The 25,318-nt window shown below is 29.3% G+C and overlaps 1 protein-coding gene across 1 annotated transcript in view; it reads left to right on the top strand.

Moving 5' to 3' along the window:
- Positions 1–23,981, top strand: part of LOC100212063 (serine/threonine-protein kinase Nek4) — a 113,143-nt gene extending 89,162 nt beyond the window's left edge. The window contains exons 11-16 of the mRNA XM_065811290.1: positions 2,956–3,040; positions 11,135–11,238; positions 11,376–11,508; positions 15,868–15,925; positions 22,060–22,141; positions 23,361–23,981. Of these exons, the coding sequence (XP_065667362.1) occupies positions 2,956–3,040; positions 11,135–11,238; positions 11,376–11,508; positions 15,868–15,925; positions 22,060–22,141; positions 23,361–23,462 (564 nt within the window). The 3' untranslated portion in view covers positions 23,463–23,981. The remainder of the gene's footprint in view (positions 1–2,955; positions 3,041–11,134; positions 11,239–11,375; positions 11,509–15,867; positions 15,926–22,059; positions 22,142–23,360) is intronic.
- The last annotated feature ends 1,337 nt before the right edge of the window (positions 23,982–25,318 follow it).

The following is a 25,318-nucleotide window of genomic DNA, read 5'->3' as shown; positions in this document are numbered from 1 at the left end:
AAAAATGCCTCACATGAAATGGCTCACTGTTTATGTTTATTGGCATAGGGCATAGATAAATGGCGCACTAGTTTACACTATAAAATAAGGCCTGTTTACATATACATAGCCTTGTTTTTCAAGGTATGTGTTTTGGACCACATACCTTTAAAAACAAGGCTATGTATATTTAACCACAATTAAAGTGTGTGTGTGTGTGTGTGTGTGTGTGTGTGTGTGTGTGTGTGTGTGTGTGTGTGTGTGTGTGTGTGTGTGTGTGTGTGTGTGTGTGTGTGTGTGTGTGTGTGTGTGTGTGTGCAATATATATATATATATATATGTGCAATTTACATAACACCCAATCAAATTCCATTTTATCAAAAAAAAACTATCATTGTAAAAATAACGGATTAATATCAAAATCCAGATACTACAGATATTCCAAAAAATAAAAAAAATTTTGTCAAAAGTAGGACGGAGATAGAAATGAATGATTATCTTTGCAAGTGATGGGCTTTCCAAGTAATTGCAAGCTTTATATGTGTTTTCAAAAAATGAGAGTGGAAGAGTTTTTACTTTTGCACTTTAACAAAACGCAAAATAAAAATTAAAAAGACAACTTTCTTGCTTCTTGATTGAGGTTTTAGATGTTAAACAAAGAAGACATTGAAAAAAGAGGAAATATGCTTCTTGTAACATCAAAGTGACACAAGATAATAATACTGTTAGAGTTCCAGTTTGCATCAATGCTATTTTATCCATAAAAGAAAATCAAGAATAGAAAGAATAAGAGGATCTCCTACTATTATTTATTTACTAAATAGCCAGTCAAATAAAAAACATAATGCACAAACGTGTATGAACAAAATTTCTCTCTCAAAAATTAAAAAAAAAAAGATTTTAAGTGAGCTTGAAAGTTGATATTTTGATTTAGTTAAGTTAATAAAACATTAAATAACTTGTACATTCGATTATTCTTTTAGGAGTTTCTCCTAAAAACTAGCAAGGAAAACATACAAACCAACCTCTTACTTTTTCAGATCATATTGTAAATAGTACTATTGATCATATCAAGTCTTTCAAAGGACAAAAAAAAGTCATGAAATATTACATGACACTAAAAAACTGATTTACAACTCAGTAAGAGTCGTCAAGAAAAAGAGCTTCACTTGCAAAAAGCAAAGATGTTTCATTCCAGAAAGAAAGAACCATGTTGTAATGCAAAAACTGGCCATGCAGCTCTTGCATTTGACTTTGCTAAAAATATGAGTTGTCCCAATGTTTCCACAAATGATTTTTTTTTGTTGTAGACAGCTGTCGTACACATTTAATATATATATATTTTTAAAAATGATTCCCCAAGGCCGAGAGAGCCACTACAATTGAGGAGGCTACTTTTGTGGTTACAACCCTCTCTCAACTCTATAACACCGAAACACAAACCTTGACGAACAAAGCCGCTGCAAGAAAAAATAAGTTGAGTGTGGTACTACCAGGGATGTGGTGGGGATCGAACTTGGAACTTCTTGCTTAAGAGGCTAGAGTTTTACCACTACATCACTGCTGCCTAATATACACTGCTTAGGATCAAGTAGTGCTCCCTTATATATTAAAATTATGAAACTTACGGAAAAAAGGGAGCAGATGATGTAGCAAGCATGATGGAGCACTATTTTGACTACATTTTACTAAATGATGTATCACATCTTTGTGATTCGTGCAGTAAGCAAAATAAGAATTGGACTGTAATTCATTTTTTACACTTTAATGTAGTAAAGAAACAATTTCAGTAACTAAAAAACTCATTTTTTACACTTTAATGTAGTAAAGAAACAATTTCAGTAACTAAAACTACCAATAAATTGGATAGAAGTATTCGTAAATTGGATAGAAGAATTTGTGTCATAAGAAACTTTTTGAAGTTCTTCAGATTGAGCTGAACATTTTCTTAATTTTTTCTGAACATATCATTTTACAAAGACAAGTATAAGAATTCCCTACTATGTTACAATACAGACTCAGTTAGAACGGACCTTTTAAAAGAGTTGTCATTTCAAAGCTTTTGGAAAAAAGAAGCAATTACCAAAAAAACTCTTGTACAATGAGTGACAGCCACTTAGCTGTGCAAAGCATGCTGACCTTCAAGTCCTAAAACATTTTTTCATGCCTGAGGTCTAGCAGTTCTTCTATTGGTCTGCCTTAAAAATGTCAGTTAAGCGATAATGAATCAGTGTTAGAGTTGTCTAAACTGGAGTGTATTTATATTACTTTAACAGAATAAAGGAAATTTATTTTGAATTCTTGGTTAATATTATTTTTTCATATTGTTTTTACTATATTATTTTAAACATAATACTAATTATTAAAAAAAAATTTTTAAAGAAAATATTGAGTTTGGAAATGTATACCTTGTAAAAAAATTGTGTACTTATCTCATAATGTATATTTCTCATAATCTGTACTTACCTCATATGTATATTTCTTATTTTTTTAAGCTAAAATTTTTTCTTGCTTTTTATTTAACGTAAAGGTCACAGACTAGAAAGCTAGCTTTAGGATGATGGAAGGTGAGAAGGGTTGAGGGTTAGAATTTTGTCGAAATAAGAATTAACAAAATGATTTAACTAAATTATTAATTTTTTAAGCATATTACCAAAAAGCTTATAAAAGATTTAGCAACAGTGTGTAATATAAATCTAAAGCACAGGGGTTTCTTTTGTTTTTTGCATGCCCCATATTATATATATATATATATATATATATATATATATATATATATATATATATATATATATATATATATATATATATCTATATATATATGTATGTATATATATATATATATATATATATATATATATATATATATATGTATATATATATATATATATATATATATATATATATATATATATATATATATATATATATATACACACACACACACATACATACACATATATATACACATTACAGTGTGGTCCCAATTTTGAAGCTCGAAAAAAGCGTAGACAAAGACAACAAGAATCTGTGGCACCATTTGTTTCTGATATATGGCAAGGTTATTTTTATAATTAAGTATTTATGCTTTTTCATATCTTTATAATATAGTGTTTACATATATATATATATATATATATATATATATATATATATATATATATATATATATATTAGGGGTGTTCAGAAAAAATTCAAGAATTTGAAAAAATAAACCATCTAGATTTGAAGCAAATAGGTTTAAACTTTCTCGCAAAAAATTTCAGCACCATTAAACCACTCTTTCCTTGCCCTCAAAGCACATGTTTGGAAAAAGAAAGACCCAAAAATGACCAGAAACAGCTTACTTTAAGCATCTTGACTAGCATAAACATTTTTAATAAATTTTTTTTTAAGGGCTTAGATAAATATCTGTGTTTTTAATTAAAAAGGTATGGTTTTTTCTTTCTTCTCTCAAAAACAGTATAATTTCCATTTTAAATCAGCTATAAAATGTTTATTACATGGTGCAGCATTGTTTTTATAACCTTTTCAACAATTAAACTTAAACTGTTATTTAGATTCATAATATAGTTTGCAAATGTATATATTCAAAATAAGAATAAAATTACTCGTTTTATGAATGTTTATTATTTTAATCAGAATATAATAAAGTGCTTCTTAAGTTATTACTAAAATTTGATCTTGATCTGTAAAAACCACATGTTGCATTTTTTTTACTTTATTTGGAAAATTTTGAGATTTTATTGCAAAAAATGTTCCTTACATGCAGTATCAATGATATTCTGAAAAATGTTTCTTATATGCAGTATTAATGATATTCTGAAAAATGTTCCTTATATGCAGTATCAATGATATTCTGGAAAAATCAAACATGTGCCAAAGTACCTTACATCATAAGTAAATATGCGGTTTTCAAGTTGTCTATAAAAACAAGTCATTAACAATAAAGAAATAAAAAGGTTTTTTCAAATTTACCGAAAATATTGATTTTGTAACATATGTCGTTTGTGCATATCACAATTTAATGTTACTTATCAAATCAAAAAAAAAAGTATTTTTAATTATTTAAGAAGATTTTGTAAAAGTTTCTTCTATAGTTAATCTAACTAATCTTTCTTTTGCTTGTTTGTGTTATGTTAATCTTTCTTTTGCTTGTTTGTGTTAATGCTTGTTTGTGTTGTGTTTCTTTGCTAAGGAAAAAAGACTATCAGATAATCTTTTTTTGGTAAGACTGGCGGAGCTTTTCCTACAAATCATGAAAGCAGAGCGAACTCTATCAACTGATATCAGTCTGTTCTGTTTTTTCTCTTCATTGCTGTAACGATGAACATATTGCTGCATCATGCTGATGGCTCTTTCCAAATGGTCATTAACAACATAATGGCTATTAGCATAATTTTCAAAAATTTTCTAAACAAAGACTGTGTATGCCAGTATTGCGGTGGTAGTGAAAGCCAGTCTTTTATTCTTTTTTCTGTTAAACCACTAAAACTAAAGATAAGGTAAGAAAACTCATCTACCAAAAGACGACTTGGTGCTTAGTACTGAGAAAGATCCATCAAGCTAAGCTTGGTGGATCTTTCTCAGTACTAGCATTTCTTTCTATCTCTTTTCTGATGTCTTTCATTTCTTTGTTTTCATTTTGAAAGTGTTTAGTTTTAGACATTTTAAATGAAAGAATTCCATTTGGAATTTTTTGTTTTTCACGCAAAGACAAATCTTCATCCAATAGAGCTACTGGAATCATAGTTGAGTCCAAGTACCAAGTGTGGTTGTAAAACAAATCAAGCACAGCATCAACTGCTTTTGGATTCAAACAAATATTTTTGATCTGATGCATCTGATGGATAGCTTTAGAATCTAAGTTGGGGGCTTTGACACATAACTCAAATCTAAATACCGCTTGGCATAAAAACAGACCGCAAACTCTGCAATAAGCTTGATTTCTTTTTTGAGATTGTTGTTTTTGTAATGCAAAAACTGCATTTTCAGAAAGTAAATCTCTTTAGAAAGAAAATGGACATAATGGATAGCTCCAGTTTTCCTGATTTTATAAACAGAGAGTGATAGATAAGTCACAACTAATTCAACCAGCTCTCTTTCGTCTTCGCATTTATCTTCTCCTACTACTACATATTTTCTACTACTTCTTTTCTTTTTATATACTTTCTTTATATCTCCTACTATCTTTCTTTCTGTATACTTTCTTTATATCTTCTCCTACTATCCCCTTTCTTTCTATATAGTCGCTGATAAACTTTAACTCAGATAAAACTCAGCTAACCATTATCGTAATAGTCTATAACTTCCTATATTTATGAACAGTAATGTACTCAATGAGTCATCAAATCTTCATCTTCTAGGATTAACTGTTACTTCTGATCTTTCTTAAAAATCATATATTAAATCGATTGCAAAATAGCATCTGCTAAGGTTGCGTCTCTTTATCGTGCTTGCGACTTTCTTACTTAGGGTTCTATTCTTTATCTCTATAAATCTCAAATCCATCCTGGTTTGGAATACTGTTGCCATATCTTGGGGAGATTTTCTAATTATGCCCTTTCTCTTTTAGACAAAATGCAAAAACGCATTGTAAACACAGTTGAACCTGCTCTTGCAGCCAACCTCCAACCATTATAACATTGTCGCAATGTTGCTTCTCTTTCTCTTTTCTATAAATACCATAATGGGCAATCCTTTAAAGAGCTAGCGTTTCTTGTGCCATCTAGTAGAATTCATTCTCGTGTTACTCATCACAATAAAAAGATGAGACTTCAAAAAAGTCTCATCTTTTTACTGTGACTGTTACTAAGAGCTCCAATAATTCTTATTTGTCTAGTTTTTTTCCTCGAACATCAGTTCATCGAGTTTCCTCGAACATCAGGTCTTTAGAATTTGCTCTCTTCATCTTGTTTTGCTGCTTCATCTAGTTCGCAATCTTTTAAATCGTCAGTTAATCGTTATCTTGCTGTATGAACTTCATCAGTAACTTCCAAATCTAATAATGGTTGCTTGCAGCCTTGTTGGAAGTGAAAATGTTTAAAAAAAAATTTATGCTTTACAAAAGTTCTTAGAATCTTTAGCAGTCTTTTTATACTTTTTTTTTTTTTTTCAAACATCTTCACTTCCAACAAGGCTGCAAGCAACCACTAATTAGAGTTGGAAGTTACTGGAAGAGAAAAGATGAAGGTTGTAGAGCAAGATAACGATTGACAGATGGATTAAAGGATTGCAAATTATATGAACCAGGAAAGCCAGATAAAGGAAGCGAATCCCAACTGATGTTCGAGGAAAAAAACTAGGAGAATAAGAGTTTTTAGAGCATTTAGTAACAGTCACAGAAAAAGGATGAGACTTAATTGAATGACAAGTAACACGAGAATTAGTTTTAGTAGATGGCACAAGAGGCGCTAGCTCTTTAGACACTGCTTATTTTTATTTTTAGATAAGAGAAAGAGAAGCAACATTACGACAATGTAATAATGGTTGTAGGTTGGCTGCAAGAGCACCCAACCTACAAGGTGTAAAAACGTATTGTTTACAATGCGTTTTTGCACCTTGTCTAAAAGAGAAAGGGCATCATTAGATGATCCGCCCCAGATATGGCAACATTCCATAAAGGTCGAATTTGAAAATTAATGGAGATAGAGAATAGAATCCAGAGTAAGAAAAGGTCGAGCTCAATAAAGAGATGCAACCATAGCAGATGCTAAGACTTTATCGAGCTCGACACTTTTCTGCTGTAGCAGAAGTGAGATCCTTTTCAAGCTCAAATGCCCCCTCCAAGTGTTGGCTTCTTATCATGACAAGAATAAATGGTAGTATCATTAGCGAACAATGCCACCTTAGATGTGAGAATATCTGGAAGATTGTTAATGTAAATTAAAAACAGTATAGGGCCAAGAATGAAACCTTGAGGAACCCCTGAAATTACAGAAAATGAAGAAGAGTGCTGTCCATCAAGGACAACTTTTATACTAAGATATTATGTTCAATAATCTTAAAGATGTCACCAGAAACACCGTAAGAAGAAAGCTTATGAAGAAGACCAGCATGCCAAACTTTATCAAAAGATGGTATTAATATTGATATAATATTGATACTATTAAAGATTAATATGATACTATTAAAGATTTTTCCAGAAGTCATGAGAGCCTAATTTTTGTGATAAAATGCGAGATTTCATGACCTGAGAACAACGGGCTTTGGTGTTAGACAAAACATTTTTACAATGGTTTCTAGCAGTAATAGACAGACGTCTGTTTTCTGGAGAATTGTTTTTCTGATAAATATGCAAGTAACAGTTTTGATTGGCAATTGCAGCAGCAGAATGTTAGGAAAACCATGGAGAAGAGTGAGGCTTGACTTTGAATTGTTGAGAGGGAATAAAAGATTCCATGCCTGCCTGAATCCACGTAGTTATGTAAGAATCATATTTGTCAACAGGAAGATCAAAGGTTTCTACCTAATAACCATCATGAAGAATATCACAGGAAGAGTCCCAGTCAGCTTTGAGGTAGTTGTAAGAGGTATGATGATAGGGGGATTCAGATGATGAAGAAGAATGAGATATTAGTTTTAGAGAGATTAAACTGTGATAAGAAGCACTTAAGGGTGAATGTGGAGAAACTGAGCACTGACTAGGATCAGAAATAAGACATAAGTTGAGTAGAAAAGGTAAATGATTCAGGTTGTCCGGAAAGCGATTTGGAAAGTTGACTATTTGAGTTAGAGATTGAGAAAGGCAAAAGTTGTGGGCCTTAATGCCTGCAGAATCACAGACACTAGAGCCAAGCCATTTAGTGTGATGAGCATTAAAGTTACCAATAACAACGATATTGGCTGATGGATAAAGAGAGAGGGCTTGGTCAATTTGATTAGAAATAACATCGAAGAGAGTGCAGTCTTGAGATAAAGGAGAGCAATATAAAACATAGAGAAAGGCGATTGAATGAAGTGGTGCTAAATGAAAGCACTTAAAAAATAATCTGTGGATTCAAACCTAGTTTCCTGACAAATGGGTGAGTTCTTACGAATGTAAATGCCCAGGCCAAGCTTGTGACTATTGGAGTCTTTATGAATTAAAGAAAGATAACCATCAAAGCTGAGATCACAAGATGAGAAAGTTGAACTCAAATTAGTCTCACAAAGAGCAAGTAGGCAAAAGATAAGGCTCAACAGAGGGAAAGTTACTTTGAAGACCATGAATATTAGTGAAAGACATGTTAAGAGAACTTGGTGGTGACGATGTTTTTTTGTGTTTTATAGTTTTTGGTACTTTATTCATTTTTAATTTTGTTAAAGAACTTGATTCATAGCATAAACAGTGCTCAGTACACTGTTTAATAGCCCAAACAATTGCCTCATTACTATTAATAAACCATAAGCCATAGCAAAGGGCTCCAAATGTTGTCTTGGCAATGATCACCAAAAAGTACAAACAGGGACACCATCCATGCGCACTCTTAATACTTTGATATTTTTCTTCTGTTGATGGAATCAGCCTCTCTGAGAGCTTCCACAGAGTTCAGGAAACCTGACTTGCAGCCGGCCTCAGAACCATAAAACTGAGTTTTAGAGCTGTGCTCTCATTAGAAGATAATAGAACGAGTTGCCTAGTCATAAAAACAGAGACGCAAGCAATACCGATGCATTGAATCAAGAAGATCCAATACTACCACTAACCTCCTTCCAATCAAACTCACACAGATCACTTGGAGCATAACTAATATTAGGATGTTCAGATAGGTTCTTAAATTTTTGAAACAATGGATTTTCTGGTACTCTACTCAACTCATTTGTTGTCTGTTTCCAAAAATGCACCATTGTTAGTTCTGTTATGTGATGCCTTCATGCAATTTTTAGAGGATATTCATTTAAGTTATTGGATATCTTTACTGTTGAACCTTTTTTGATCCCAGTATTGCTTGCAGTTGTATCAAAACAAAGACCTCCTACTTTTGATTCAAGTTTATATTCCTTCAGTATGTTTATAATACTTGTGTATTGATCCTCACCAGAAGAGGAAGTTAGAGGAGGAACACCTAGTAGGTGCGTCTCACTCTCAATGTTCACAAGAACTGCCAGGCTGTCAATCTTGAACCTTTTTCCTGCATTAGTTACATAAAGAGTTTTTCCATCAAAATGTATAATACATGGATACGGAGAAGCTTCTATTGCATTTTTTTACATCCTCATTTGCTAAAGTTGACATTTTTATTTGTCTATTTCATCTTTTTGAAGGCTGTTAATTTACTACAATCTATATCTGTAAGATCAACATCAGTTTCAGTTAAAATGGCACGTGTCACTTTCTGCAAAACATTTGACAAAACATCACTTAATGTAGCCATAAGGCCAACATTCCTGGCATACACATCTCTAGGCTCAAAATCAGAAACATAAAATGAATCAGAACTCAAATCAGAATTGATTTCAATTACATTACTAGATTTTGTCAATCGCACTTCCTTTGTTCTATTTTTCTTTCTGTTACTCTCTGCTGTCTACAAGCATAAATTTAATTTAATTATAATGAAATGTTTAATAAGATAAATATCACCTAATGTTTGTAATTGTAAAGTTGTACCTTTCTACTAAATTTCTTTTCTTCTGTCCCAAGAATAAACTTTCTTTCTCCTTTCTGATCTTCCAAAAACATTAAATCTTTGAGCTTATCTTTGTTAGATCTTTTTTTTTGGTCCTAATAATGTTCTTCGAATCTGGTTTGCCTACCCAAAAAACTTTTTTTAAGTTGTTCTCAAAGTTTTTCTGATTTGTTAAATCTTTAGAAGAGCCTCTTTTTTCTTTTTTTATTTTTTTTTTCAAATTAGAATACTGCTTGTCTAGTTTTATAATATTTTTGAATAATTGAGTGTCACTAACGATTTCAAACCCTGTTTTTATCCTGGGTTTCTTAACCTTAGTTAAAACACAGTTACAATTCTTTAACTCTTTCAAAACTTTTACAAAGTGAGCACGTATCTAAATTGATTTTTTTGGTGGTTTTAGGCAGATTAGATTGCAGAGATGTTATAGAGTATCCATTCCTGTCTGAAGTTGAATATGTATGTTTGCTTTTGTTCATTATATTTTATTGAGATAATTTAGACCTCTCCTAAATATGTAATATACATTAAATTGTACAAGGTTCTTACAACGTAGAAGTTACCTGAAACTTCTGGTTTAGCTGCTTTAATAATAAACAATTTCTTTTTTTATTAGATCTTAAATTTGTTCTCAAACTCACACTCTTCATTTCTTTTATACAAATTTATCGCAAGTTTAGTATTTATCATCATCATTACCCTAAATAACCAAGGATTTTATATTTGTAAACATTATAAAAGCCAGAAAAATACTTAATATATTGTTTAAATATTTGATATACTTTATATTGTTTCATTTTACATGTTAGATGATATATACAATACATTATATCTTAATTTGTGTATTCATATCGCTACTTACAAAATTACTAAAATTGCAGTTATAAGTTAAGAACATATTCTTTTGTTTGGTAAAGGTATTAAATGTACATAAAATAAGTAATTCTATTCTAATTTTGAATATATACATTTGAAAACTATACTATAAACCCAAATAACAATGTTTAAGTTTAATTGTTGAAAAGGTTATCAAAACAATGCCTTACCACATAATACATTTTTTTTAGCTGGTTTAAAATGTAAATTATGCTGTTTTTTGAGAGAAGAAAGAAAAAAACCATAATCAAAAATACAGATATTTATCTATGCTCTAAAAAAAAATGTTTATGCTAACCTTGCCCTCAAGACACTTAAAGTAAGCCATTTTTGGTCATTTTTGGGTCAATTTTCAAGGAAAGAGTGGTTCGATGGTGCTGAAATTTTTTGTGAGTAAGTTTAAACATATTTGCTTTAAATCTAGATGGTTTGATTTTACAAATTCTAAAATTTATTTTCTAAACACCTCTAATATATATATATATATATATATATATATATATATATATATATGTATGTATGTATATATATATATATATATATATATATATATATATATATATATATATATATATATATATATATATATATATATATATATATATAATGATGCAATATTATATTATTTAAAGTTTTTAAAAAATAAACAGCTTTCAAAAATATTTTAGTTCCAAAAAAAAACCTTCCAGTTGTATCTAAGGTAAAAGTGAATTGTTTGCGTGATGTTGTTGATGGAGCCATAAAAAGAGTTGATGTTAATCAAAATCAATATGTTAGTTTGGTTTGTAGTTTGTTTTTTTAACACAGATTTGAAAACAACCCGATAATGATTTGAGATAAGACCCTGGTTTTATTCTATCTTCTTTTATCAAGAAAATTCTTATTCTATAATATAAAGTTTTTTATTAGCAATCAAAGGAGTCTCTTGGGAATGCTAAATCTGTTGAAGAAGCTTTTATTGAAAGTCTTCAGCAGACTTTGAAAATGGAAAGTGACATAAATGATAGAATATCACCTGACCAGCCATCTTGTGATGAAATAAGTAAAAACTTATATATTATATTATTTTTATATTTTGTAATTTTATATTTATTTTATCTTTTTTATTAAACTTATTGAATAAAATATATTATATTAAATTGTATACATACTATTTTGTGCTTAATGAAGTCATTTGTTCACATACTTTAGACATAAATATATTATGTCTAAAGTATGTGAACAAATGACTTCATTAAGCACAAAAACTTTGCTTACACAACAACAGCACAAAGAAAACTCGTTGTTTTGTGAAAATAGAACGATTTTCATTTCTTTTTGTCATTATGATCGGGTAAAAACAAAAATTGCACAAGGAATAGACAAACATTCAGAAACCACTCAACAAGGTCCAGAAATGTTTAAATTTTCTTGATTTATGATTGCACTGTGAATCACTCTCTCAAAGTAGCTCCAAAATGTAGTTCCCTATCATGTTTTTGTTATACTCTCCTTGGTAACAACGTTCAAAGTCCAATATATCTTGACGAAAGCTCCTTGGAGTTAACGCCTATGTTCTCCTTGAATTTGTTGAGATACAAATCAAGGATATGGAATTTCAGAGACATTCTGCATCCCATTATTTGCATAATTATTTCCCATTCTGCATCTGCATAATTATTTATGAGAGCACTAACTGCTCTAACTCTACATAGTTTTCAGCTTTGTAATTACCTAGGAAGCCCTGAACAACTGCAACAAAACTGCTCCAAGCCATTCTCTCCATCCTGTTCAACAGCTTTGCAAAATCCTCACATTCTATTATCTACTTGATCTGTGGTCCAACGAATATACCAGCCCTGACCTTAGCCTCAGACAGCTTTGAAAAAAGATCTTGGAGGTATTAAAATACTGCTAATTTCTTGTCAAGAGCAGTGACAAGTTGCTTAGTGAGACCTAACTTGATGTGCTGCAGTGACATAAGCACTTTATGAGGTTCTATCAGCAGCTCCCACTTCACATTGCACTTCTTAACAGAAAACTTGGTCTGTTGTGGCCAGTCCTTTGTGCGGTAATGCGCCTTAGTGTCATGCCTATTCCAGAGACAGAGGTAACAAGGAAACTTCATGACACCACATTGAAGACCCATGAAGAATGGTATCATTTGAAGTCACTGATGACCTCACATCCATAGTAGTCATACTTTAATGCACTCAGTAAAATTTTGAAACTGATGTAGTCCTCTTTGAGATGCACAGAGTGGGCCATCACAAGAAACGGGTAATTGTTTCTATTGTGAAGCAACACAGCTTTGAGGCATCATTCAATAGGATTACATGTAGTACCTATAGCCTGGAAAAGACTGGCAACATCATAGCAGAAGCACAGCTTATCATGGTAACTGAAAAAGTTAGAGAATCTTTGACGCTGCTTCCTCTGATCTGTGACTTGTACGCAATCATCAACCAAGTTCCACTGTATGAGCCTGGATAATAGAAGCTCAGCATTCGATTTTGTAAGCCCCAGGTCCCTAATTATATTGTTCACATCTTTCTGGTTAAGGAAGTATGACTTTCTATCCCTAACTTCAATTGCAGAATTGTAATGCATATCTACAGTATCTGCCTCACTTTCTTACTTGCTGCTGTCTCCTGAAGATGGTCGATGCTGCCTAGAAGGAGTTGGAACATGCAGATCTGGGCTGGTGTCGTACTAAGGCAATGGAAGAACGTATGTCCACATAAATGATCTGAGGGTTATTTGTGCTGGTGGGACAATTTTTGGGTTTACCATGCAAAAGTAGCAGTTGCTTGGTCTGTTGGCTCTTGCCATATTCGTGACATAGCAAACTTCATGGCTCAATTCTCTCCACTGTACCAACCTGTAACACAGCACATAATAATACATAAGAATTATAATAATTTAAGGAAAGTAAATTTCAAAATATGGAATGATTTCAAGATGGAACGTGTTCACCTACAGTACACGACTTATGACAAAACTTTGTAAATTACAGCTCTTTGAAATGAACTAGATCTAAAGCATTGGTATTTTATGAAAATAAATTAAAACACATCTAAGTAAGAAGCAACTGTTCAGTTTACCTTCTTGCAATGTGAAATGCGATGCCCAAGATTTGTCTTGGTCCCTAACCAGCATGCCACAGTATGCCTTGTAGTCCTTGCACATTAAACAATTTGCTTTCACGGAATACTTTTTCGCTCTTGTCTTTATGAATTGTTTGCACACATAGCAGAATGAATTAGCTGGATGGAAACAACCTCTTGATGCCATATCAAATTGCATTGAAAGCAAATCAAGAATTTTCTTGAAAATATGCGATTTTCTAAATTTCATTGTCCTGGTCACAGAAGCTTTTTCTGGAATATCATCGATTTTCTATTTTTTCTAGACCTAAAGGTTAGGAAAACACACTTTCAACCCAGGAACAGAATAAAAATGAAAATTTGTTACATAGTGTTATTGAATAAAAAGTATTATATTAAATTATTGAATAAAAAATATTATATTTAACTATTGAATATAAAATATTATACTATATTATTAAATAAAAAATGTAATATTAAATTGTTAAATAAAAATATTATATTAAATTATTTAATAAAAAATATTATATTAAATTATTGAATATAAATATTATATTGAATTATTGAGTATAAAATAATATATTAAACTATTGAATAAAAAATATTATATTATATTATTGAATAAGAAATATATTATATTATTGAATAAAAAATATTGTATTAAATTATAATGGCCACAACAGACCAAGTTTTCTGTTGGAAAGAACAATGTGAAGTGGGAGCTGCTGATAGAACCAATGAATTCCATAATAGAACAACTCTATTTGTTAAGAAGTTATGTCAAACTCCACTATTAATAATTTCTCTGTCATAACTAAACCCGTGACCTCTGGTTTTTAAATTTTTAAACAACAGTGAGTTGATAAGCTCAACTTTATATATTCCTTTGAATATTTTAAACATTTGTATCATATCTCCTCTTCGTTAGGTTATTGAAAATATTTGTAAAATTGTTTGAAAATAGTAATCTTCTGACAATTTGGTTAAAAGCTATGGTAACACCTCGATTTAAAAAAGGAAATAAGCTTGATCCAACTAACTATTGACTGATTTCTTTAACATCAATAATGTACAAAATGATGGGAAAAAATAATAAGAGACAAAATAATTTACTTGAAACGCTTAGCAGAGGAGTTAAATAAAGATGTTATTTTTTTGGATTTAGCAAATGCTTTTGCTTTAGTTGCACACCTATGGCTTTTGGTGAAATTAGAAGCAATCAGAATTTGAGGTAAACTATTAAATTGGTGCAAAGGTTTTCTTAGCAATAGAACACAGTTAGTATTTTTAGGAGAACATGTATATGAATGAAAAAATTTTACAAGTGGAGTTCCCCAAGGACCTGTACTAGGTCCACTACTATTTATTATATACATAAATAATATTTAATCTAAAAAATGCTATAAAGTTCTTTTGTAATGATACAAAAGTGATTTTGGTGATAAAGAATCCAGAGGACAATAAAAATCATGAAAACATTGTAGATGAATGGTCAAATGAATGGTTAATTAAATTTAATCAAAATAAATGCAAAATAATGCATTTTGGTAAAAGTAATTGAAAACATGATTATAAACTAAATGATTTTACATTATTAGAAACTCAATCAGAAATTGATCTCAGTATAACTCTCACAAATGACTTTAACTGGAAACCTCACATTAATGCGCAATGTGGAGCCCTTTTAGAAAAGATGAAGTTGATAAAATCAAAATAATACAACATAAAGCGACAAAAATAGAGAATTTAAAGGGTTTGTTGTATGAAAAAAGGATTAATCATCTAAAAATTGAAAATAAAAAAATAGAATTATCTAAAAATTAGAAAATAGAAAAAAAAGACTAGATCTTATTCAAATGTTTAAAATATTCAAAGGATTTGGTAAAATAAATTTCACAACCCTATCAATCATATTGTGACAACTACAAGAAGACATATTATGAGAATTAAAAGAGAAATATTGAACAAAGGCTCAAAGAATGAAATAATCAGACAATTTCTTCGCAATTAGAATATCAAGTTATTGGAACACTTTGCCATAAGATACAATTTTAAGTTCAATCAACTCATTCTGAATCAAGATTGCCTTGATGTTAAAATAAAAGAAACAAGCAAAATTTAGAAACTATATAAACATTATTTAATTCTAAAAAAAAAGAAAGTATTTTGCTAAGTAAAAGGTGTTATAGAATGAAAATATAAATAATAATTTACAACTTTGTTAACTAATTTTTTTCAAGAATACTACTTTTTAAGTGTCATACTGTAAAGAGTTTTTCAATATAAACAAATAATATTTATTTTATTTGACTTAGTTATTGATTGTCCAACTGTTACTGGCAGATTATTTGAGAGGATTGCCAGGCTAAAGCAGTAAGCATTAAATTATTTACATTCATATTATAATTTAATCATTAAAATTGCTGTTTTACAGTGTTTTTTTTATATGAATCACCAATTGGAAGAAGGATATAAACACCACTTTTTGACATAATCACTTTTCTGCATTTTACATTTTTAAATGTGAGTTCGAAGAAAAGGATTAAATTACTAAAATGGCTTAAATATTATTTTCGAACAAAGAAACTTAATTATTAAGCTCTACGTTTAAAGAATGTAAGCATGTCACAAAGTAGTGTTTATTTCCTTCTTCAAATTACTGGTTCAAATAGACATTTTTGTTGCAACTTTTGTATTTTTGTTTATTTTTAATTATTTTATGCTGAAGGTATATAAACTTTAAATTCTTGAAAATACTTAAGTATGAGTGTATTTGTGAAAAAGAAGCTTTCTATACAATTATTTTACTAGAAATTTTTAAATTAAAGCTTGAGACAAATCTCCTTGAAAATGTAAATCTCCTTAAAAGTGTAAATGTGCTATACTATAATATAAAATCAAAATCCTTTAATAGGGATAACTTATGTTTTTATTTGTTTATCTATTTGTTTTGGAAATTGATTTAAAGAAGCAAAATTACAGCATGTTATCAATATTTCATGGACAAGCTTAAATTGAATGAGTATTCATTCGCAACACAAATTCATTGACACCAATATCTTTATATGTTCTACCCATAATTATCTTATGTTATGATATGAAGGCACATAAAGTTGAATTAACAAAATGTTTATCAGAAAACTGAAAACAGGAAAGAATGAAGGATTTTGGCAATCAACAGTCAAAAGCCCTGTCTGCAGAAAAATAGAGAAGGTAGAAGCAAGAAAGAAAGTAAATTAGAACATTGATATAGTCAAAACTGAAATACGTACTTAAAATATTTGTGTAAGAAATTTGTTTACTAATTATTTCAATATTATAGAAACATAAAATACAAGTTTCCTGCTTCAATTAAATATATTATTCAGTATGTTGAGGTGAGGTACACCTTATAAAAACATGGTATTCAGTAAGTTTAAAAAACTTTACAAACCTTAGAAAGAAAAACTATTAAATTAAAAGTTTATTGGTATCAAGTAGCATTATAGTATTTTTTTTAAAATTAATGAATTTTTCCTTAATTCTTAATTTTTATGAATAATATTGACATGTGAAACAATTGTCTTGAAATTTGGGAAAATTCATATTTTATCTTTGGTTTTAGTAATGCTCACCCTGCTTGAAATATTTTATTTTTTTCATATTTTATCCTCTGTTTTAGTAATGCTCAACGTGTTTAAAATACATTATTTTTATCAGTAAAAAATGAAAAAATAACGAAAAATCAAAAAATTCAAGTTTTTATTTTTCAATACTTATAATAGCCGTTTGATTGTTTTATATGCATAACCATTAGTTTGGTTTTTTCAAAATTTTTGATTTTGAGTAAAAACTCAAATTTATGTTTACAAACAAGTTTATGTTTACAAACAAATTTATGTTTACAAACAAATTTATGTTTACAAACAAATTTATGTTTACAAAAAAATTTATGTTTACAAACAAATTTAAGTTTACAAAAAAGTTTATGTTTACAAAAAAATTTATGTTTACAGAAATTTATTATTAATAACTATTATAGTTATTCCCGTTTCGATTTCTTTCAAATTATTTTGTAGCTGTTTAAAGCATACCAATTGCCAGTGAAAATCTAACATGCAAAAATAGTTGAATTTTAGATCTATCATATGTAAACCTTGTCCTGTCACTATGATTTTTTTTTTTTAATGTTTCTAAAAAAAGCCACAGATGGCACTTTTATAATCAATAAAATCCATTCTCCATTAGGGCAGGTCGATTTTGGAATCAGGGGTTTGGTAATAAAGAGATTTGATTAATAGGTGAAAAAAATGTGCTTGGTAAAAAAATTTTTGTTTTAATTAAGTTTAAGTTGAGCTAAAATGATTTTAAATATTGGTATATTTAATTAAAAAATTTTTTGCAACGCCATCTTTATCACTTACATTTTTATACAAATTAAAGATTGCCGCACTTACGCAAAATAAACAAATGTTATAATTGTGTGGGAAAAAGAAAGTTTTGTGGACAAAAAATAATGTTTTCAAACAAGCGTAAAACACGAAATTGCACAAAAAGCAAGTTTGGTGGAAGTCCTAACCCTCTTGCAAATACAGAACCACCCACAAACAGACAGATTATTCAAGATTTTTATTTTCTTAACAATACTTATCCAAGTTATTGCTTTAGCATAATTGTAAAACTGATAGCTGAAAAAGTAATCATGATTTGGAAAAAAGTTAACACTCGGCTACCATTAATGTCCACATATTGTGTCGAAAAAAAAGTTGGAGTACTTCTAAACATATCCAGGTTAATTAACCGAAGAAAATGCAAAGTATTAACAGAAAAAAACACTTCTAAAAAATTGGGTACGCTTTTTGATATCAGTTCCTGCACATGTGACCTTAAAGTTGTACTTTGTAATGATAAAAATATCAAATGTAGTCAAGATAATTGTCCTAATACTCATATTTTATGCACATGTAGTCCAGATAAAAAAGTACTATGTTATTTTTTAATAATAGATAAATAAAATAAAAGTTTTTTTTAAATAAAATGAACACAAGTATATTACTAGAGTGATAAAGTTTAATACTATGAAATTCATATGCAATTTCTCAATGTTATCAAATAATATTTAGGTTCCTGTAGAAGAAAGGTTATATTTAAAAAACCAGAGAGATAAGTCAGGTCCTAAAGGATCATTTCAACTTGGCTCAGTTGATTGTGAAAGGTCTAGAAAAGGATCTTTAAAGAAACATAAAACTGAACATAAAAATATGGAACAATCATTACAACAAGAAACATTTAATTTACTTCCAGAAATAGTATTATCAGAATCTGATTCAGAATCTGTTATTTCTATCTTAAGTGAGGTAATTAATTAATAAATCGAAATTTAGTTCATTGTTATATTTTTTAAATTTACTTTCTTTTTTTTTAACATATCACTTTTTTATATAAAATTTTTTTGTTAATTAACTTTATAACTTTTCTTTTAGATATGGGAGCCTGCAAGAAGTCCATCAGGAATTTACAATCTTTGGAAGTTTCCAAAGTTTGCTATTGAGTTGATCAGAAACGATATAGGAAGTTTGATTGGAGCTGCATTAGGGAATGCTCTTTTGCTCGATGTATCAGGACTGTTTAATGATCCAGCAATTATATCAAGTTTAGTTTTAGACAAATTCAAAATAGACAGACAAAAAAAGTCAGTTAAAGTATTGTCAGACTTAAAATCCTTTGAAAATAACAGAGAGTTTGTTTGCCTTGGTGTTGATGGTAACATTGATAATGAAACTTTAGTTATAAGAGAAATAAAAAGAGAAGATGGTGAGGTTGTGTTAAAGAGATCAACAGAGAAAGAACATCACATGACTGTGACTAAAGAACTTCTCCCTAACCTTTACAGTGGGGAGTATCTTACTCACAAAGTTTTACCTCTTGTTGGAGCAACAGGAAAAAAGCAAGCTCAGTGCCTATACGAAGTTCTTGAAGAGTATGATTCTTTAAACACTCTAAAAGCAGTTTTGGCAGACAATACTTCCACAAATACAGGTCATAAAGCAGGAATGGTTGTGGAGTTAGAGAAAAAACTAGAACGAAAACTTCAGACTATAGGCTGCAATCTTCATCAGAATGAGCTTCCCTTTAGATCTTTGTTTAAAAAAATTGATGGAGTAACTAATTCACCAAACCATTTTGCTGGACCTTTAGGTAAAATGGCAAATATCAATAATGAGCTTAATTTAGTTGTTAATTTTGGTGTTATTAAGTCTCCAATTATTGTTTTAGAAAAAGAAATTTTAGATGATTTAAGTAGTGACCAGAGGCTTTTATATGAATATTGCATTGCAATTGCCACTGGAAATATGAGTGTTAAATATTCAAGTTGGAAAATTGGTCCCCTTAATCATTCTCGATGGTTAACATTGGCAATACGGTTGATGTCTTTATATGTCCGAGTACTAGTTCCTGATTCTAAATTAATTATTTTGGTAACCTATATTGTCCAAGTCTATGTTCCTACATGGTTCCTCCATAAAAAGAGCAATAAGTTACACGATGCTCCATCAATTATATATTTTATGATTAACCAAATCAAGCTCCAAGGATAAGAGGTGCAAGATATTTGCTTAGCAAACTTAAGGTTCAATACTTTTTGCCTACTTCCTGAGAATATTTTGTACTCAATGTTAAAGTCAGAGGAAATATATATAAGATCAATAGCAATGCAGAGATTACTTGATATTAGAAATCGTAAAAAAGATGGCCAAGCATATGCATATTTTAGCAAAAATTCTAAGCAAAAAGCATAGAAAGAGTTTTATGTCTAAACGTTATTACGGTGAGACATATGATGATATTTTTTGTTAATTTAAAAACTAATTTATTGCTACTTGTACATGTAAAATTAAACTTTAATAAAAATGTATAATAATTTTTGAGTTAGTCATTACCTCGCGTGGTTCTTAATAAATAAAAAGATTTGAATGCAATTTTTTTTATGGAATCTTTTATATAATTTAAAATTTTGACAGTTATTTCAAAGGTTTTTAATAATCGTTATTAAAATTTAACTTATTGGATAAATTTAACTTATCTGAAATAATTAAGATAGTTTTCTATTTTACAAATATTCTATTATATAACCCAGGCGTCGGCAACCTATTTAAGGTTGAGAGGTTTTTCATTAAATAGTTAAAATAAATATTCATTAAATAATTTTAAAAAAAGAGCCGCAGGATTACAGTTTTAGACCCCTGATAAAACCATTAAACAAATTTTCAACATTTTAAATTTGCGTTTTTTTTATAAAATCCTGACCAGAATTTACAAAAGAATTTTGTTAAAGTATGAATATCTAACTTAGAAAAAAAATATATTTTTTTGACTTAGAGTACTTTATTTTGTTTTTCTTTATTTCTAAGTAACTGTCAGTCCTTTTGCTTTTTATTTATTTTATTTTATATATAAATTAGTTGGGTCCTGAATTTATAATACAATGCCGCAGTAAATGTTGCGCGGAAAGCCTTAGGACCCAACTTCAAAGCTAAAATCGCTCATGAAGAAACTATTTTAATTTCATAAAATTTTCCAGGATGTATTTTTGGACTGTTTAGAAATTATCTCCATAATGCCAAACACTGAAATCGAAAAAAAAGTAAGTTGTAATTCGACCTGCCCTATTCTCCATTCAGATTTTTTTTATAATTTCCATGCAGAAACATTCATTAGGCATGCGCAAAATGCTTATTTTTAAAAAATTGCTGATTTTTTACCAAAAAAATTAATGAAAATTTTGGTCCAATTTTTTACATAAATTGTTTTGGACTGAGTGGCAGTTTTTTTCAATTTTTTTCCATTTTTCTTTAATTGCGCCTATTTTACTCTGTTTGAAATATTTTTCAACCACGGTAATGTTTTAAATGTTTTAAAACTTTAAAAACTACATTTAATTAATTGAGTATGAATTTACATTTGTGGTTCGGACAGATTTACATAATTCATATTTTTATTAAGTTTATATTTGTGGTTTGGATAGGTTTACATAATGTCATATTTTATTCAAATTTATATTTGGTTTGTACAGGTTTACATTATGTCATATTTTTATTTAAATTTACATTATGGATGTATTGAAGCAATTTTTTATAACCTAATGCCTTCTATAGGCAATAATCTGATTTTCAGATTAGGACCATTTATTTTTATTGCAATATTACTACTAAGAGGAATTCTGTCCGAGGTTTATGATCTTCTTCTACCCTTGTCCACAATTGTAGGTTTTATATCAGAGTATCTCTGCACTAGTATATTGTTAGTTTAATATTATGACCCGGATAGATATATTTTTTGTTTTATTTTTTAATTAGCATAAATTTTTTTCACTTTCCTGTTAATCCTTCCAAGCTTGCGTTTATAGAAGTTAAGGTTTTTAACTCATAGTTTCGTTATATAATTTTTTCAGCCAAAAAATAAAAATAATATTTTAACAAAAAAAAAAAGGTTTTAAAGATTGAAAAAAATTATATTTGTATTTTTAGCCAATGTATTTCTATCCTTGGAGATAAATTATTGCAAGAGGCGTACAATGTCATTGACATTCATAATGAAGAACAGGTTGAGGTATATACTTAATATAATGTTCTACTGCTATTGTTATTATTATTATAATTTTTTCTTTAAATTAAAAAATCTTATTTTTTAGTAAAAATTTATTGACCAAAATTTTATTTTTAAGTTTAACTTGAGTTAATTCCAATGAGGTGTGCCGATTGCTAATAAATCATCATTATTCGTTCTAGCTCTTAGGTGTAGAGGCGATTCTAAGATGGGACGTGGGGGGTGGCGGGTAATTTTCAAAATAAGTTTTTCAAAATGGCAAAAAATGTACAAGCATTTTCAAAATCCCAATAGAAACTACGTTTTTAGTTGTGTTATTCAAGTGTTTTAATATAACCTAACAGTTTGGAAACTCAAGAAAAAAGAAAAAACTTCTAAATTGTTAAAGGCGTTAAAAACGACATTAAGTGTGATAATCTACCAATTTCAGTGGCTGTCTATTATATTTATATATATAGCAAGTATTAGTTTTTAATAGAGAATTGACTTTAACAATTAAGCTAGTCTTATTGAATAGTGCAACAAATATTTGTGTTATGCTGAAATTAAAAAAGTACCGATAAAATTATTTTTTAATGCTTAAGATTATGACACCAGAAACAATTTTTTTTTATATTTATTTACTGTCATTCGCCTTTTAATAATGAAATTTTTAATGCAACTTTTAATTGCTCCTTGTAATCAATAATCCGTGTTGTAAAACATGTTTATTTGGCACCTACGAGTAATATATTGCAAGTCGACCATGTGGTTTAAAATCATATTTGATTTGATTTTAAAGGCGTCTTTTTTTTTTTTGGTTTGTTCGCATAATTGAAAGATAAAAACACAAATTAAATCAAAATTAAATTTTGAATTTGATTTTATTAATTACTAAGATTAAATGTTTATTTAAATCTTTTACATTTTTTTTTTAATATTGAACAGTACATTTTGCATTATTTTTATGGAAAAAAAAATTTTCCTAATTGAACTTCTACGACGATTTTTATTCAAAAAATTGATAAAAATTTATTACCTTTATGGAAGGTTCTAGTATGGACAATAATTTGGTCAAATTTCGAATTTTTCAAAGATATTTAATAAAATCAGTAATAGTGATTTATTTTTAAAAATAAATATTTGTTATTTGCAATTTTTATCAAATGAGAAATTAGTTTGGGAAATTTATTCACTCATGGCCTTAATTGGCGATACATAATGACATATAATTATTTTTTAGAATGCCTTGATATCATTGATTGGAGAGGTTAAATACAATCAAATTGGTGGTCAAATATGGCAGTTAAAATTCTATGAACAATATAATACTAACCTTTATTAAAACAAGAATGTGCTGAACATTGTACCGCAGCAAGAACATCGTACCAGAGCTAGAAATTCAAAATTAAGAATTAAGCATCAATAAGCAAATAATTTTTTTTTAAAAAAACATCAAATAAGAAAAAAACTTTAAAGTAAAAAAAAACAAACTTAGAATTAAAAAAAATAGAGTTTAACTACATAAATCTAGTTTGTCTCACAATTATGAAAAATAATTTCCAATTGGTGCTATGTTCTGGCGTGGTTTGCCTACGTGCTTTTATAAATTACTCGAATGCTGGCATATGTACATATTTGAACTATTAGTATGTTTTTTTGCATAGTTTGCTATGTTCTGGCGTTTTGTGTGTTTATAAAATGAAGTAAATATTTATAAAGTAGTTTGTTTAGTAAGTAGTCTAGACGAATCTTTAAAATAAATTCTATATAAAAATTTTATTTCACTTGTAATTTTTTTTTTTTCATTTTATTAAACAGAAGAAGAAACCCAAATCAGTTTTTGAAAATTAGTGATTTTAAATTTTTTTTTATTTTCTAAAATATTTCCTTAGATTTTAAATATTTAAATAAGCCATAATTTTTCAGGGTCTTATGTGAGCTTTAAAAGTCGAAACTTGTCGAAACTAAGTATTTGATTATGGGAAATTATATGGGAGGGGGGTAAAGTAATTTTAGTAACATCTTCACTTCCAACAAAGCTGCAAGCAACCACTATTAGAGTTGGAAGTTACTGGAAGAGAAGAGATAAACTTCATAAAGCAACGTGATGATTAACAGATGCCTTAAAAGATTAATATAAAAAATTATATGAATCCGGAAAACAAGATAAAGGTAGCGAATTCCAAAGAATTGATGTTGGAGGAAAAAAACTAGACGAATAAGAATTTTCGGAGCACTTAGGAACAGTCACAGTAAAAGGATGAGGCTTAGTTAAATGACGAGTAACACGAAAATGACTTTTAGTAAATGGCACATGAGACACTAGCTTTTTAGAGCAGCGTCCGTTATAGTATTTATAGAAAAGAGAACGGGAAGCAACATTACAATGATGTGACAATGATTGAAGGTTGGCTGCAAGAGCAGGTCCAACTATGTTTACAATGCGTTTTTGCACCTTGTCTAAAAGAGAAAGGCCATCATTAGAAGGACCGCTCCAGGTAAGCCAACAGTATTCCATACAAAGACGGATTTGAGATCTATAGAGGTGGAGAATAAAATCCGGAGTAGAAAAGTGGTGAATCCGATAAAGAGATGCAACCTTAGCATATCCTTAATTAGCAACGTATTTGATGTATGGTTTCCAAGAAAGATCGGAAGTAAGAGTTAATTCTAGAAGACGAATGATAGACGACTCATCGATTACATTACCGTTCATAAATATAGAAAAGTGCTGATTGGTGCGATAAAGATAAGCCAAAAAATATTTCATCTGAGTTATATTTCACTAGCCACTGAAAGCCCTATGCTGTAGCAGAAGTGAGATCTTTATCAAACTTAAATGTCCCCTCCAAGCAATCGGAGAGTGTTGGCTTCTTATCAAAACAAAAATAAATGGTAGTATCATCAGCGAACAATGCCACCTCGGATGTGAGAATTTCTGGGAGATCGTTAATTTATATTTAAAAAAAGTATATGCCAAATGATCTAACCTTGAGTAACCCATGAAATAACAGGAAATGATAAAGAGTGCTGTCGAGGACAACTTTTATACTACGATTGGTAAGAAAAGATTAAATATTCTTAAAGGTGCTCCCTGATACACCGTAAGAAGAGAGTTTATGGAGAAGACCAGCATGCCAAACTTTATCAAAGGTTTTAGAAATGTTGACAGTGATAGTGTTAGCTTCTCCACATCTA

Source organism: Hydra vulgaris, chromosome 12 (assembly GCF_038396675.1).
Source record: "Hydra vulgaris chromosome 12, alternate assembly HydraT2T_AEP".
Lineage (NCBI taxonomy): Eukaryota > Metazoa > Cnidaria > Hydrozoa > Anthoathecata > Hydridae > Hydra > Hydra vulgaris.
Note: the sequence above shows the minus strand (reverse complement) of the source record. Positions and strands in the feature narration are given on the sequence as shown.